This window comes from Rhodnius prolixus, unplaced genomic scaffold (assembly GCF_049639745.1).
Source record: "Rhodnius prolixus isolate KJV_2025 unplaced genomic scaffold, Rpr scaffold_12, whole genome shotgun sequence".
NCBI lineage: Eukaryota > Metazoa > Arthropoda > Insecta > Hemiptera > Reduviidae > Rhodnius > Rhodnius prolixus.
This window is the reverse complement of record NW_027411635.1, coordinates 15250031-15267856: the sequence shown is the minus strand read 5'-3', so window position 1 is coordinate 15267856 and position 17826 is coordinate 15250031. Positions and strand designations below refer to the sequence as shown.

The following is a 17826-nucleotide window of genomic DNA, read 5'->3' as shown; positions in this document are numbered from 1 at the left end:
ACCGTCCTCTCCAAAATAAAAACGAAAAACTTTTATTAGATTTTTATGGCTATAACGTAAAAAGTACTTTTATATTACATGGCGTAAAAATGGCATTCTCAGAAATTGTTCTTGTTTTTTTTTCGATGCTGCTACAGCTTAGCGTAAAACCCTGGAACCGATCTTAATGAATAAGGTGCGATTCGAAATTTTTTTGAAGATGTGCCTTGGGGGAACTCGTTGGTGTACCTTATGTTGGCGAGTTAACGTCATGACTAACACTCCCGATTTGATAAAATTTGGTAGGTTAAAGAGGATACAAATTCCTTACTTAGTTCGGCGCGCCATCCTTTTCTTACCACTAACATATTTAGAGAAAATACAGCTACAGTGCTTTTTCACAGTATAATTTATCATTTCCTTCTTAGAGAGAAGAATTGTAATCGTTGTTGATTTCTCTTACCTCACTTAAGGGGAAGTCCTGTATTCGCATTAGTTTCTTCAGTGATAGTTTTTCAAAAGAAGTATTCTATTAATTTTGCTTTTCTTCTCTAGAAGAAGTTGTTTTAATTGCAGATTAATTTCTCTTACCACCATAAAAGAAAGTACTTAAATCGCTATTTAATTTCTTTTACCTCTCATAATGGGAAGTAATGTACTCGCAGTTTAATTTTTATATACTGCTTTCGGTCTGTAAGTGTTAAGATTTCATAAGTATTTGATGAAAGTGGAGCAAGATATTGAAACTTAAAGGTAGGGCGCGTTTTGAACTACGAAAAGTTTAGCTGATACCTCCTAAGCTAATATATCACTAAAATTGCAATCTCAAATCAACCTAGTCTTTACTTAGTAGACTATTTACTTAGTCTTATCGTAAAGAAAAAACAAAACAAATGTAATAATCCGATATAGATTTTCCATATTAAAAACAGAATTACAGGGTTTTTACCAACTGAAAAATAACTTTAAGCGGGCACATACTTTGTTCTTCCATAGTCATTCAGTTCCGCAACCTCCTATTGCAAACGATAAGATTTATGAGTCTTTCCTCCTTTTTCTCACAAAAAACATATCACATTGGATCAATTACGTACTAACAAAACCACAAGAAGTCTGAGAGATATATGCTAGTGAAAGACCTACCAACATCTTACTTCATCCCTGACCGGCGTTCACAATGTAATGAGCTGATTTAGCTACACAAACTCTTCTCCTCCTACCCATTGTTTCTTTGGAAGTATTCTAGAAATAGAACTTCGCAGCCAGAGTTATTTTTTCATTTGCTGTTTTCATTTTTTTTTTTTTTTTTACACAGTACATCCTGACCTAGCTGAAATAGCCCCTTCACTTGTCTCTATTAAAATTGAGACTGCTTCAAACAAATTTGCAGATAATTCAACCCCGCAAAAACTTTTTTGTGACATTACCAATTAAATTGAGGTTTTAGTGTCTGTTTTTGAATTCCTCCCTTGAGGAATTCAGTGTCAGCAAAATCGAGGTGGTTTTTTTGGTAGATGCACCATGAACCACTTTAGAGGATACGTGATGTGGCTTTTATAAGTAAAAACACAAACCTTTAGAACGCTGTCTTGTATTGTAATGCCTCATATTTCTGTACATTTTTCATCACGATCATATACATAAGTGATTTGCTAATAATTAGATTATAATGATTGATACTTTGTGTAATAAATTTTGTAGCTACTATGGTCAATGTTTTTTTTAAAAAAAAAAAGTCTTGTAACAAAAGTTAAAATCAAAAAAATAGACATTAAAAAATCTTCAAAATGTTTTCAAAAGTTCGTGAGAAAAAAAATATAGTAAGAAAAAGTAAAATAAAGTTCTAAATAGGTTGAAGGGGATAAGAAAAAAGTTCAGAACGTGGTAGACTTTCAATGGGATGTGGTACTATGTTTTGTCATAAGCATACAGTTTCAATTATTACATTTAAAATACTGTACGTAACTGAGAAACAATTCAGACAAGACAGTCCAGCAGAGCCGCTGTTGAAGCACAACTGGCTTGTGCTCTACAATTGGATCAGTACTTTCGGGTTTGTAGCGAGCTGAATTATCTCATTTTCACAATTGCAAATGCTCCTGAAAAAGTCCACTATATTATAAGGAATGCAGCATCATATAAACATTTGGGAAGATTTGGTTCTCAATATCTAAATTTTAAGTTAACGTTCGTGAATCAATGATATTGAGATGCATTACCTTTTATCTTTTAATGCATTATATTATTATTAATTTATACATCAGGTATTTTGTTGCTGAGGATGTGCAAAGGCACCAAAAATTACTTGTACAATTTTACGAAATGCTGTAACAAATTTTTTTTTTTTTTTTTACCTATCAGGTTTTGGAAGTACTAGTTAATGCCTTAACAAAAAGTACAGTACTAATTAAAAAAGGCAGTATTAATATAAATATATGAGATGGAAGGTTTATGTGAGCAGCGCTAGTAACATTGCAACATTTATTAGCAGCGTCAACCACTCTTGGGTAGTAGTCAGTCCAAAACATCACGGATTTATAATCAAATCTGGAACAAAAAGTGATGATATTCTCTATAAATGCTCATAGTGCAATAAACATTATCTATATTTAAAGACCTATTTTTGCATGGAAACAATGCTGATCGTTTAAGTCACTTAATAAATATTAGCAGTTTTTTCACATTATATAATTTTTATCCATGTTCAAGCTCTCTATTTTCTTAACCGAAATGCTTCTTTTGTGTTAGAACTGCCAGCAGCTGTCAACGCAAATTTAGCCACTTAAAGAACTTTTAGCCCCAAGGCACTTTTAGGTACTATGTTACCCATCTGAGGGCTGTAATTTGGATCTGATTCACAATATATGACAAACATTTACAGAATCGATGGATCCATATTTTAAGGCTTGTTTATACTGTAGATTTTACTAACAACAGATGAAGATCATTGTTAATGCGGGAATTTCCCTAAAAATCTTTACTATAAACGAGCCTTATAATATGGTTCCAGTAATTACGATAAAGATCCGATAACATGGTTCGAGTTTGCCCTTTTAGCGAGCTAATAATCATTGTTTTTGATGACTTCCAAGATACGATTCCCAAACAATCCCCGAACAGTCTAAACGAATATCCACATGGATATAATTGAAATACGTTCTCCAGTAGATTCTGGGAAGGGAAATCGTGGAATTTATTGAAACGAGCTAAAGAATTATCTCGTTAAGACAGTTGTACCCCTATATTCGATAACCAAACAGCTCAAATATACGTTTTGAGAAAATTTGTAAATAGAAGTTGTAAAAAAGGACATTACCACTTACTGCCCTCAAACTGAGTCCATCACCTGCTAGAGCAATGAATTACCAATTGATCTAATTGCTACCAATACCGACCGATTTTTGCTAAGGTACTGTTTACACATAATTTGTAAGTACTTTATTTTTAATATACAAACCTTTCTGAATCACTCATACTGAAATTTTTATCAATTATAAAAATTCTTGGATCTTCTACTGTATAAGGATGCCAGGTTATAGACTTCTTGCTCTGTGCGGGTATGGAATACTTGGTAAAATTACTGAATAAGCCCATCACTGCGTCAGACATTTTCTTGTCGATACTGTTCCATATAACTTGTGGTGATAATGAAGTCCAATATGGCATACCCCAGATGAGTGGTAAATCGTACTGCTGGGGTACACTCACCCAATCACGGGTATCGGCAATGCCTGATGTCTTCATCTTATAGTCAAATCTGGGCACAAAACATTAATTTTTATTGAAAATGTTTTGTAATTAAAATAAAGATTACATACATAAGCAGAATTATACCATAGAAGAAGTGTCATCAACTTGTTTAAAATTTTTTTTAGGATAATGGAAGTTGTGTGGCTAAGTATTATCTTTAAGGAACCAAAGTTGGGCAATTTTTTGAGTACCTTCTACTAGAAATTGCCAGAAAAGTCAAAGGTAAAGGGAACAGATCCACGAGAAGTTACTCCTTCATAGTTTCAAAATTGCTCCAACATAGTTTCAACTTAGATTTTATCTCAAAAAGTTTTCTTATTACAAACGAAAATGCCGTTTGGCTGCGAAAGCAGCCATTGGCAACTATCTCAAAATTTAGTTTCTTTAATCCACTTCATATGACACTATTCTTTAATAGAAGCGCATAAGATATAGATTTTTTTTAACAGAAGTTGGCATGTATCCATTCTTTTGTTGGGCTGTTGAGTTGTCATTATATGCTAGTACAAATCTCATTTTTAAGTTTCTCACAATACTGAGATGGTGGCAAACGGAGTCTTCTGACTTGATCGGATTTGACTCGATTGGTTTCCGTTAACCTCATCAGTGTCACATGTTGGTCATCCTCTAGCTCTCTTTCTTTGGTCTATCACTGCTATTAATTTTCTAAAACAACGCCGAGCGACAAGTACATCTTCCTCTTCGATTTCATGTAACCACGCAAAACTTCAACAGTATCTCTCTAAAATAGTGATGGTAAAGTTACTAGTTCATCTGAGACAATATTATGATTTGCTTATAATGCCTGTAACAAAACTATTTGAAAGGAATGTTTAATATGTATAATATCAACTTTACAGAATCTGAAGTTCATGAAGAAAACATCATGTTTTCATGTCCTTCCGACAATTCCTTCCGATTTCGAATTGCTGTATCTTCTGTCCTTATAGTGTTTTCTCTGCGAAAAGTGGTACAATTGTATTAATCGTCCATCTCTACAATTGAGTAAACTTCCAGTTTTCTATCTGTAATTATCTAGGAGTTAGAAGATAATAAAAATTGGAATTTTTACATTTCCTCTAGATTTAGAATTTCCGCATGACCTGCCCTATTAGTAATTTCTCCGGAAAGACGTTCAATTATAGTACTCATTTACCTTTACAATTTTGAAAATGTTATGTTTTCATCTGTATTTTTCAGGGTTACGTAGGGTGATAAAATTTTGGTGTTTTACATTGTCATATGATGGCATAGATGAAATGATAATGTACTTTAAAAATTAAAGCTTACCTGTAAAGATAGAATGGACTGTACTTAGAGAGGCTGACTCCTAGCTGGAAAACACTGGAACCATACTTTCTGTCTGTTGTAAAATCAATAAATCTTCTCCTGTAAACACTCTGATCTTCTGGGACAGAGGTTGGTCGATAATAGAAAAGAATAGAGTCGAGTATTAGATCTTCATTCAGTGTACAAGAACTGTTATCCAGAACAGTTGGCATATCCTCTAGGGCAGCCTCTCTAACTGTTTCGTCGAACATTGCTTTCGAGATATCTCCACTAGCCAAGTTTACATCCTCCATTTCTGTATACCCTGCCATTACGGGTACCTGAATGTTAAGAAAATAAAACAATTTAAGTCACTAAAGAGTTAATCTTTGCTACTTAACTATAAATTACGTCTTAAGCTATAAAAGGATCTAATTAAAAGGAGAGCACAAACAAAATTATCATGCTCATTTAATGTAACTGTATTCAGTTTTTGTTTTTCTTAAAAGTTTCTTATTTTCTTAATTAAGTAGTTTCTTATTTATTTTTTTACAGTAACCATTCTACTGTTAAACCTACCTTGTTTATTCGGCCATCCTGTAACAGTACCTCGGGCGGATACTTAAGGAAAGGTCTTGATACATTTTTAAATAGTCCATCTACAACTGGTCCCCAGCCACCAATTTCAGAACCTTTCTCCAATAGTGAATCCAGTTTTGCAGCTCGGAGGCATTGCATTAGATTGTAAACTGGTTCTCGATCGCAGTAGAATTCTTCAGCTAGCTTGTCCAACACGCTTAAATCTGCAGTTTTAATTGATCTGAAGGAAATTTCCTTTTTACTCTATTTAAATTACAGTTGCCTTAATTTAATTCTTTTCTTAATAGTAAATAAGTGCTCGAATTGGAGTTCATTAATAAATATTATTTGCGAGCGACTACATCCATTTGTGGTTTTCTCATACAGAAACAAGAAATCTGAAAATATGTTTGTTAGGAACACACGGTACCGACAGAAAAAAATTGAGGAATGAAAGTATTGGAAAAAATTTCAAAAGTTAATTAATCAATGAGAGGAGTATCTCTGGTTCGGTTATAAAAAATATTAAGAAAAATCACTTAAGTTGATATTTTATTATTTCCAAAATATTAAGTTTCGGTAAAAAAAAAAAAAATTTTATTTTTATTTTTTTCAATTTTGAATTATTATTTATAATAACCATCGTTTCGGCAAATGTAATGTCTTTTTCAAGGTAAAAAACAATACAAATCGGTTTTCTTGAAATATCAAACAAAAAGGAAATAAAAATATAAAAGTGTAAAAATGTTACGATGATGTATTTCAGTCATAAAACGTGCTAACAAACATTTTTAGATCTAGAAAAAGTCATCATATTGGTTTTTTTAAAACGCTGGCAATTATATGTATTCATTTTTATTTTTAAATGGTCAAACATCAATATTCTGAAATGAATATTAATATTTATGAATATTCAAAGTTTACTTTCGGCTGTTAGACTATTTTTAAGCCAGCTTAACTAATAGAAAATTGCAGTATTTCAAATTTGGTGTATTGGTTAGATGCCATTAGGAGAGCTTGACGATAGCTGTTAGATGGTAGATCCCGCTTGAAGAAAGTAGCTAAAACCCCAATTTAATGCGAACTGAAAGATCTATAGCTGTTCGCTAATGTAAATGTGATTTAGTGTTTGTGAATGTGTTTGAAATAGTTGCAAACATCAAATTTATATTAGGCCCCGTGATTTTGAGTGGGTGTTTCTGATGCCAGCGTAGGTTTTGTTTGTGTTGTTCAGCAGGCATTCAAATTAGGAAAGACTGCTATATAATGGTTGCAAGGTTTTGTTACCTTAAATGCTTGTAGAAGAAGGGTGAAAATGATAAAAAAAAAAAAAAAGGTTTAGATTCATTTAGTACCTACTTTTAAATAAAACCGAGTTATGTACGTAAACTTTTATAGCAATCTGCTAAATTTATATTATGTGTAATTATTCTTAATTAAAATTAATGAAACATGGTAGACCTTGGTACGAAGAAATTTCCACTCATGAGGACGGCTCTTGAGAATTTTCCGGCGGAAAGCTCTGAAAGAAGATGCAAAGAGCCAGAAATAGCCCCAGCAGAATGACCCCATAAGACGACATCTGAATTGGATCCATTGAAGTCTTGAATATGGTCCTGGACCCATTCAAGGGCTGCCGCCTGATCGAGAAGGCCAAAATTTCCAGGACAGTTGTCATCCTGACTGGAGAGAAATCCTAAGATATTCAGTCGATAGGAGCTAGTCACCACTATTACCTGAAGTTGGGAAGAAAATTAATTTTTAAATTTACAAAAGCTGGTCTCAAGGTGTCATTTGTTACCTGTTAATAAAGTTAAGCAAATCAAGCTTACTAACTTTACTACAATGTCATTGCCCAATGTAAGATAGAAAAAGATAAAAGTTAGTTAAGAAAGGTAGTTTAAAAGAGAATAAGTCTTGGGTTCAAGCGACTTAAGCTTAACTTTCACTGAAAAAGTGGCTCAACATTCAATATTTATTTTATTTATTAATTGATAAAACAGCTATTAATGTTTCAGAACTCTGTTCCAAAATACCTTTTGTTTGATGACGAAAGCCGTGGCATCCCATAAAGTTGGCGAACCGACGTTAAAGTCTCCTGGATGAAACCACACGACTACTGGCCAGCCGATACCTCGCGGTGGCTTTCCTGACAGCCAGAACAGAAAAAATAAGAAAAGCTGAAAATCCAGTTATATTTTTAAATTCTATTACCTCTGTTAAAATATGACTGATATTCAAAATTTAGTCATCATCTTTACTCATTAGTCAAATTAGCTTCAAGGTTCAAAAAAGTATTCTGTTGGTGTACGTTATCTGGTTTACTGTTCGCTGTACCAAGTAAATCAAAAAATGTCAATATGGTTTACCAACTTGTTTACTTTCAATTACTTCCTGTTTAGTAAACATTATGATTAAATAAAAAGTACAAAATAGAGTTTTTACCTAAAAATTTGAGGTCACGAAAACAAAAATGTTTTAAGGGAATGATCTGGTGCGTTAAGAAGCTACTTAAAAAACGAAAAGTCGTAGTAGATAACTCAAAGTTGGGTATCTTTTTGGCATTATTGTAACTTCAGATGAAAAGGTTTTTGGTACAAATTCGTCTACTGGAAATTTGCCATCTCTGAAGCGATTTTTTAGTTTCTTCATGGTTACTAGAAATATCTTTACATCTCTTTACACACCGTACACTATTTACCTACCTAAGTACCTATCAGAACTAGAAATAACTTCGTTGCCTGAAGAATATCAAGTAATATTAAAAACACTGCAAGGAACTTTTATCTCTTACTAATAACTGTGTCCATATTAACTGCACTACCCGGTTCATTATGACGCACACTGAAAAAAAATGTTTAGGTAATGTCTAGCCTTACCGTCAGGAATATAAACATTCAAATACAGACAGTCCTCGTCATAGACCATTGGCTTTGTAGGAAACAATCTGCTGGCTAGATTCAGTTTGTCCATTTGGGCTAAATCTTTGTCCAATTGCATACAAGAAGGTTTGAAATCTGTAGCATTCCTTACACCAGTCCAAGATGGCCATGGTTTGGTTACAGGTGCAGCGAATCTGAGTGTACCCACTGGTGGTTCTGCGAAGGGTATACCTGTGATAAAAATATAATAGTATTTATTAAAATTTAGGACTGTTTGCTAATGATTACCTAATGTGGCTTTATGCCTTTTTATTGGGTTCATAGACTTAGAAAACTGTCTCCTACTTTCTTTTCAGCATTATGACTATGACAGGATGAGAAGAAATTATCTTATTTCTGTCCGAATCTTTTAAAATAGCTAGTTGCGTTATGGGGCTTTAGCAATTGAACAACAGAAGAGATAAGACTTACTTTGACCATGAAAAAGGAGAGGTATTCCCTAATAGAATTACAAGAGGAATGCATAATAAGTCTCTATTGGCTGCCGTGCCTAAGAAACAGTTGAGGTAGGAAAAATAGGCTTCTCACTAAAGTGCCATTCTTGTACATTGTACTGTTTTGCCACCTATATAATAATAATCAAATGTATAACTATATTTCCGTGGAAAATTTAACCCTTCTGCATCATCGGTCTCACACTGTCTTGAACGAACTTCAACGGATTTGACGGCCTGGATATCTGAGAAAATTACAACTCTTGAATTGATTATCCATCTCTTATACAGTATTCCAAATATGTCTAACTGAAAGAAGGTGGCCAGTTTTCTTAGGCTAACCGACTTATTGTACCTCAAATTAACGCTGTAATCTCCGGATAACCCCTTTCAGCAGAATTTGATCCGCTCGATATCTACAGTCCATAAGCTTAAAGTGATTATTTAATTGTATTTCACTCTTATTTATTAACGTTTAGTTTATAGTTTAAAGAGATAATATTTTCTAAATTATTTAGTGACTGAGTAATTGATCACAGATTACACTGCATTTAGACCGCCTGTCCCACTCTTTATCAGCTCTTCTTTATGAGAGCGTTACAAAAACTTCAGTCATTTACGGATGCGAGAACTACGTTCTGACTGAAGACAGTGAAGTCAGACTTCAATTCCATGTCCACTATGAACTGTTATCCCAAATGCAGAAAATAAATAATAAGAAATAATTGTATATAATTCATTAGATAGACTCTTGGCAAGAAACTAAGTTTATATAATGTCAAATAAATTATAAATAAAAGAAAGAAATCATACTTATGTATATTTTTGGTAGACAGAAATACTAGGATAGGTTGAAGAGAAGATGGCCTCGTGATCTACTTTCTTCGTGACTCATGCATCGCAGGGTGGTAAAGGAATGACGCCACTGCAGTCCTAATAATTATTTATTTATTTACGGGCTTAAACCCAATTACGGATTCTTAGTAAGTATAATTACAAAGCTTGCAATAACAGAGAATGAAATAAACAATTAAAGCTTAGGGTGAATATTTAACACGACTTTCTCGTTCAACTATTTATGTAATTATTATTTTTTTTAACCTACAATTTATTCAATAAAGGTAAAATTAAGAGGTGAATTACTTGGTTTAAATGTTGTGCCCTGGTATACAAAGGAGTCAGACAAGGAAGTGGGTTTAATGTGCACCCATGTTCGTGAAGATCTATTTCATTTTCTGTGCACCTGCCCAATGTACTCTCAGTTGCGAAGCCAATATTTTGGGGTAAAGGTTTTGTCGCCGGAAACTGTTGTGGACTCACAGGGGGTTCCCATTTAGTAACGCTACTAAAATATGTTAATAGAACTTTAGTACACAGGTCAAAGCATTAAGAAAAAAAAAATCCAAAAGAACATGAAGGTTCACTTGAATTCTTAATTTATTGTTTATAATTTTATTTAATTTTGAGAGTGCAAGATTTTTTTTGTTCCCGATATTATTTTTGTATAACTCATATGTCCTTATTTATTTATTATTTCAGTTTGTTTTATTTTTCAATTAATTTTGAGGTTGTTTTTTGTTTTAATACACCAGTTCAAACTCTGGCAGACGGCTTTATGCCATGTCCAATAAATACGTGTATTCTTATGTATGTGTAGTTTATTTTTATAAATAAACGTATTATCATTATTATTATTATTATTATTATACGATAAAGATAGTTAAATTCAATAATTATATATATTCACTTGCTTCCCTACAATAATGGTACTGTTGAAGGAAGCTTCCTTAGAACCTACATAAAAACAATAATCTGTGAGAAATGTTTCAATATTTGATATTTAAACTATCTTTCTGGTAGAACACTTGAGGTTTTGGACGTCAAGTAGGAGAAGTAAGTCCGGGCAGACACTGTGTTTGTGAAGGATTTTGTAAGGAATAACGAAGATAGAGATAGCTGTCGTTGAGAAATGAGGATTTGTCTTAGGAGGGAGTGTTGCGTGTTCTAGTTAAGTGTCTTTCATGAACAAATCCCGTAGGGGGGAAGTGGACTAGCCACTTCTTCAGGGATCTTGGCGCCCCTGCGGGCATCCCAGCCTAACAACACGAACAACATTTACACTATCACCCCAACACTCATACAATATACAAAGGAAACTTGTATTTATATTACACACACTCACATATTTAGCAGTTTACGGCTGCATTGATACATTAGGGAGCCAAAATAATAGATCTATCATAGATAATAACGATAGATTCATTCTGATGATAACCACTCCTTTTGTAATCCTCAATTGTGAACGCATGTCTGAGTTATTATTCGTTTTGAGCATTTTCAAATCTACATTGGTATTCCGATAGAGAGTACATACCACAGATGAAAATGATTTAAAATTCTAGTGGATCCATATTTGGTCCAAACCTTAGAAGCCATTGTTATGAAGCCAAGGGTTCTGTTTGCTTCGGATACTATGATCGGCATGTTTTACTTCCAAAACGAAGGTTAATTGCCAAGGTCGTGAAGGAGTAATATCTCTATTCGGCTTTTTATTTGATATTTTGTACGTTATGGAATGGTTAGGAATTTTTGCATAGTCATTATTTTGCATTTGACAATATTAAGTGTTATACCAAATACAATTACAATAAATTAATTCTGTAGATTGACAAAATTTTTGAACAAAGTTATCTAGAAAGAGAGGGAGAGGTCTCATCTCTTCAGTCTGGTAGAGTGTTAGGGAGGATGATATCCAATTTATTTGAATAATGAATGAAAACATGACATAGGTCCCTTAAGAATACAAAAACAAGTAGAAAAAATGTTTAATATGGCCAACAAATAATTGAGTTGTTAAAATCTTAACCCTATTAATTCAATACAAACGCTAATAATAAATTAAATAGGCGCTAATGACCGTAGTAGTCGATGCGCCCTTAAAAAAAAAAATAAATAAATATAAAACAAAAATTTAAAATACGTTATGTACAACAAGTTAACACAAAATATATGAATGAAGCAGAAGAAAGTTCCAGAGGATTCAGTAATGGCAAGCTGGAGTCCAAGGGTTGATGGTCGAGGCGATTTTTAAAATAGGAGAGTGAAGAATGTAAACAGAGGTAAAGAGTTCCCAAGAGAAGTAGGACGGATTAGAACATTTTTATCATAGGTTGTTGTCCTATAGGAATGTAAAAGTCAGAAGGACACGATCAAATGCAGTATTTAAATTGGAGATATTGATCTTAGAAGGTTTTTGGGATTTAACTTGGAATAGAAGGGTTTCACGAAAATATTGGAGACAGAATTCAGATTTAGTCTAACGCTAGTTATAACTGTGTGATGCGAGAAAGTTCTGGTCTATCTATAATATAAATATTTGTAGATTCGAAGGAATTTTATTCATTTCCAAATCAGATAAATCATTTAGATCAATCCTATTAATAAAAGTATAATTTATGACTACCCGAAATTTAGTTTTTAAATTAAAAACGTTTAAGGAGTTTTGAACGAGAGACTCCGACTCTCGTCCATCACTTTATACGCCACAACTCAGAAACGTAAGATCGCAGAAACTTTCAATTTGAAATTGAAAATAAGATTGAACCAAAAACTTACAGTAACATAATGATTTAGAAAAATTAAAATTTTTGAAGCAAATTTGTTTGGTACAACTTAAAGAATTGTGTAAGTGTTCACATCTTATTTATGTATTTGAATACTTATAATATATTAATGACTCATTAGTTCTTATTTTGGTGAGTCAGTTTTTTAATTTAAGCGTTACAGAAATAAAAATTTTTGATTTGAATTAATAAATAATTGCCAGTTATCTTTTGGTTATAAATTCGTCTTTTTCCAAATTGGAATTTTTATTAAATCTTATTTCTTTCTCATATTGCCAAGTAAGATGATTTTGTCCAGTTTCCAAAAATTTTTCATTAGAAAATACATTTTCTTTACTTATTTCGTAAAAGCAAATTTTTAAAGATCCTTTGTGTCTTGTGATTTAGAAACGTAAAATCGTTGTAGATTTAGAATAGACTGCTTCTCAAGCAGCTAAAACAGACCAATTGTGCCAAACTAAAGGCTTAGAAAGAGAAAGTTTCTACCAGTCGTTTTGGTACTATATCCATTCTGATCTCAGGGTGCTAAAGATATCATATCGTATTTTGAGTACTTATTGTAAAGCCATCACACAGGAGGGCGTTTCCACCTGATCTAGTAGTAGGTATTTTCTGGCAGATACTTTGTTCTACCCTGTGGTATTAGCCTACCATGACGTATAAAAATGCATAAGGTCAGATTGAACAGCATTAAGATTCAGCTTAGTACAGATCGTGTTCAGGGAATAACGACAAAAATCGCTTTCACGGTAACACTTTTTAAACACATTACATTAATGTAGGTTTTAAAAGTTAATTTTAGAAGGATTCGCGGAAGGGGTAATGTTAGGCTCTTCCATTTCTTTATATTGTGCAATTATAACAAATCTATAATATTGATAAGAAAAAAATTCATGGCCAGTATTTTGAATTTAAAGAAAATCGGTTAAAAGAAGAGCGACTTTTCTCAACTTTTTTTTACTTACCTTTTAGCGATTCGCAAAGGCGAGAATTATGTTCTAAAAAATTGCTTAGATATTTTTGGCAAACGTTTTATTTATTTTTTTAAACGGCATTTTCTTAAGTAGATAAACCGCCTTTAATATCTAATCAGTTCTAATACTTCATGTTATCATTTACTTGATCTTTAACAAATATTTTCAAAGTTGAGTGTTTTCAACATTACCCATTTTGACGATTACCCTTAGTTTAAATTATTCCTTCTAGTCTTGATTCTTTTAAAGTTATGAATTCTACTTTATTAATCAAACATTTTCAATCCCATCTGATTTCAAAAATCTGAACATTTCGGAGTTAAATAAGGAACTTTTATTCTACTCAGCTTTATTTGTAATATACAACTTATTTGTGACATTTTTCTAAACAACTTTGTTTAATGATTTTGCAATTAAGTAGGACAAAGGATCTATTATCCTAGTCAGATCATAATCTGCACAGTTAAAAGCTATTTTTCTAAAATTACCATTTGTGTGGGTCCTGCCTGCCTGCATATCTGATCACTTTTCAGTTTTTTTTTTCATTTTTAATTTTTTTATTCAGAAATAGCGTCAACTTTAATTTAAAACAATTTTGAAGAAAAAATTAAATTAACGATACTTTTGGGAAAGTGGGTTTGTTAGGCAATCTTCTAAAAGTATCTTTTTTGTAAATTTATACTGTTTTGTTATCTATAAAATGATAATAATCAAATGTGAGGCTAAATTTCTACATTTAAATCAAATCAGTGGACTGAAAGTGACTCTTCCAGTAGATAGATAAATCTGACTAGATTTCAAAAATCCGAAGTTGTTTGAAAATTGGAAGTTAGTGCTTTGGAAATGCAGTAACAAACAATCAACTGAGTGCTGGACACCTGATTCGGTTGTTTTCTTTTTATACAGTGCAAAATCAAAGTTAGCATGGTGACGAATAAACAAGGGGGTAGCATCCTACTTGAGCTACTAGCAACTAGCATACTTAAAACTTGTAGACGAATTACCATAGAAAACAAATGCTCTTTGGGTCCTGGACAGCTGTATCTCTTTGCCTTGTAGTATGCCCTGTCCCCGTATGGTGACTAGCAGGCTGCGTCCGGATGGACGGGCGCACTGTCCTAACACCAGCAGCAAGGAGATAAGGCTGAGCAGCATGGGTTCGAGCCACGGTCATTCCCACAACTAGCACACTTTCAACCACTTGGGGCCCATTGACCTTCGTCGGCACTGCACTAACGTCTGACTGAGGGCCCTGATTACTACCTTTTTTGAAGGGATGGTTTTGTAGAGATTAGGGCAAGGCGGGGAAGCCCTAGTCGATACCCCGTACAAGACCCTTGCCTCCACAGCCGACAACTAGGCACGCAATACCGAGGCGTGGTCCGCTTGTCCGTTTCTGTCTCAAGGCGCCCTCAATTGGCTTGCGCCACCATCTCCCTACTATTTCGGCAACAACTCTTATATAAACACTCATTGAATATATAACATTCTTAAAGAAAAACTGTCCCCAACCAAGTTATAGATCTCATACCGTCGAAAATATCAGAAATAATAATTTAAATATTTTATTCCTCTATTTTAATTTCACTTTATACAATTATTTTCAACAATTCAAAATATAATTTTTTTATTTAATTTGGAGTTAATCTCTAATAAACAGAGGATTGTGGAAGTATAGTTTCCATCCATAATACTTAAACCATTCTCATAGATACTCCAGAATTCAGAACTCGCTTAAAATTGATTTCTTACAAAATATTTTTTAAATAATGTGATAGGCCTATCGTACTTCGTCTACGCATAATTTTCAAAAATATCAATTGTCTTTACTAAAAAACTGAAAATAAAATCTGAAGCGGAACTCTCTCCCTCCCAAATTTTTCTATTGCAATTATTACAATTATGACTAAAATTTAAGTTAATGAATACAAACTTATCTGAATAAGATGTGCTTTCAAAATTTAAGTATTAACCCAAAACAATAACTTCCAATAAAAGAAACATTTTTTAATTCAACAATGCTGCTTACGTAGCTGAATAAGTTGCATAAATTCTTTCTTATAATTTAACAATTTGCTGTATTTATCTATCTATGTATCTTTGCCCAAACACACACCTAAGCAAATCTTACGTCTTTGTTATTTAGACATTTACTGGCAATATGAAAAACATCTTCTACTTCTTTGTCACAAAGAGTGCATGTACTTTGTGCATTAATCAAAGCATACGTGTTTTTATAATTTTAACAATTATTTCCGCTGAAGCGCGTCTGGGCAAACAGCTAAATGTAATTTATTGCATGTCCAACAGTGGACAACAGTGCGTTCGTCCTCTTTTCTCTTTAGTTTGCAATAATTTACTAGTCAGTTTATTAAGTGAGGCCTAAATTTTTTTGTTTTTCTTTATTTTCTAGCTTATGTTTTAAAATTAGTTTCTAATTCATACTGAACGCTTTTACTGAACGTTAGTTAAGTTTCTGCATTTGTTTTTCTTTTGTTTAGCGTGTTTGTTAAATTGTCTTATTTTATTGGTGTTCACTGTTCTTTGCTTTATTTTATTAGTGTTTTTTAATAACTTTACTTTCTTTGCTAATTTGTCTTTCTTTTTTAGTCTATTGCTACGGTCAGTTAGTCTTAACACTGCTGGTATTTAGTATTATTATTTTAATTTAGTTTTCCCTGTACACATAACTCCTATAACGAATATATTCTTATAAACAAATAAATCTAATCAGATCTAATCCTAAAGATGAAATTTCTAATGGTTTAAAGCTTAATTGAGCTAGCAACAGTAAATGGTAGGTATTATTGTTAATGGTTAGATCGTAGATAAGAGAAGACTTACAATTAACATTAGTAATTAACCCGACATAGGGGTTCCCTGTCTTCTTCGATCAATGTAAATTTAACAATAACAATGTAAATTTAACAACAACAATGTAAATTTAAAATTTTACCTTTCTCCCACTTTGATGTCCCCAAAAATAATACCATTCATTCTGTATGTTCTCCTTAGTATCTACACACACTTTGTGAACAAAATATATTACAAAAATTAATAAACATCAATTGGCATCAATAAACATTGGGTGGTTATGCATAAAGTAGAAAAATGGGCGATATTACGACAAAAATTGAGTGAAAAACCTCTAACCTGATTATTCTATCTCAATCTACTCTAAGGTCGATTTTTTTTTTTTTTGTGAAATCCCGGCCCTACACTGAGATTTTGGAGCAACTACTTCAACTTCAAACCATATTTTCGGATTTGGCCTTAAATTTTCTATAAAACATAATACATTCAAATTTATTAAGCTACAATAAATGTTTATTAAGTTAACTTAATGAAATAAGCTTAAAAAAACATATAATAAACCATTGTTTTAATAGAAACTCTAGACTCTATCAAATTTCACAAAAAAAAAACTAATTGTCCATAAAGGCCCATTTATTGTAATGAATCTATGTTATAATGAAGCCAACTAAAATTTATTAAAAATCGATATTAGAAGAAAACCTACAGAGTTGTAGAGAGAGAAAGCCCTGCGGATGTTCACAACAAATATATTCTTTCTTAATTCTTCTAATTTCAGTTTCTGTGAGACATTAACAGTAACCGCGGTGGTAAACAAAACATTATAATTATTCTCGGGTCTGGGTTGGTGTCTCAAAACTAAACTTTAAAGCAATTACTACAAATCAATTTGGCTCCAGAGCGGAAAATTAGGAATCATTTGCCAACACTAGAGTTTAATCTTCTAGGCCAGCGTTTCCCAACCAGTGGTACGCATACGCTAGTTGCTGGTTGGTGGTACGAAAAAATAATCAATAATGGCGGACACAAATTTAAAGAAAAAAATGATTTCTTTACCGAAATGTATTTCCCTACAGTTAGGTGTAAAAGTGGTACAATTTGCAATGTTCTGGATAGAATACTGAACGAGATATTCAAGGTTAAATTTTAGAGGTTTTCATATTCATTCAAAATTCAAACGTTTATATCTCTTCCTGTATTTGTATGAATAGCAATGTTTTACTGATAATAGTTCATGAGAAATTTGACGATTAAATTTTGGACGTTTTTAACTTCGTTTCGAATTCGTTCAAATTTCAATCGTTTATATCTCTTTTCATATATATCAGATTTTAATGAATTCTTAACCGAATTTTAGAGAAAACATAGGTCTATAAATGACACAAATTACAGTGTTGTAGAGATATTAGTTAACGAGATATTGAAGGTTAAATTTTTGAGGTTTTCATATTCATTCAAAATT

The 17826-nt window shown here is 32.5% G+C and overlaps 1 protein-coding gene across 1 annotated transcript; it reads right to left on the bottom strand.

Moving 5' to 3' along the window:
• Window positions 1-1554: 1554 nt before the first annotated feature.
• On the bottom strand, window positions 1555-14930 carry LOC141461663 (carboxylesterase 4A). Its single transcript, XM_074142874.1, has 8 exons — window positions 14555-14930; window positions 8457-8690; window positions 7614-7726; window positions 7039-7313; window positions 5578-5818; window positions 5020-5339; window positions 3437-3736; window positions 1555-2526 (listed from the first exon to the last, which is right to left on the bottom strand). The coding sequence occupies exons 1-8, from the start codon at window positions 14703-14705 to the stop codon at window positions 2337-2339; spliced, it is 1824 nt and encodes a 607-aa protein (XP_073998975.1). The 5' UTR covers window positions 14706-14930; the 3' UTR covers window positions 1555-2336.
• Window positions 14931-17826: the final 2896 nt, after the last annotated feature.

What these genes read in the sequence shown, in the direction of transcription:
- LOC141461663 (XM_074142874.1), bottom strand. Translation starts at nt 14,705, where the DNA reads ATGCTGCTCAGCCTTATCTCCTTGCTGCTGGTGTTAGGACAGTGCGCC. An exon ending in CTTTCGTCATCAAACAAAAG is followed by an intron (nt 7,314 to 7,613) that starts GTATTTTGGAAC and finishes TCCCAACTTCAG; the next exon opens with GTAATAGTGGTGACTAGCTC. An exon ending in AGGATGGCCGAATAAACAAG is followed by an intron (nt 5,340 to 5,577) that starts GTAGGTTTAACA and finishes CTTAACATTCAG; the next exon opens with GTACCCGTAATGGCAGGGTA.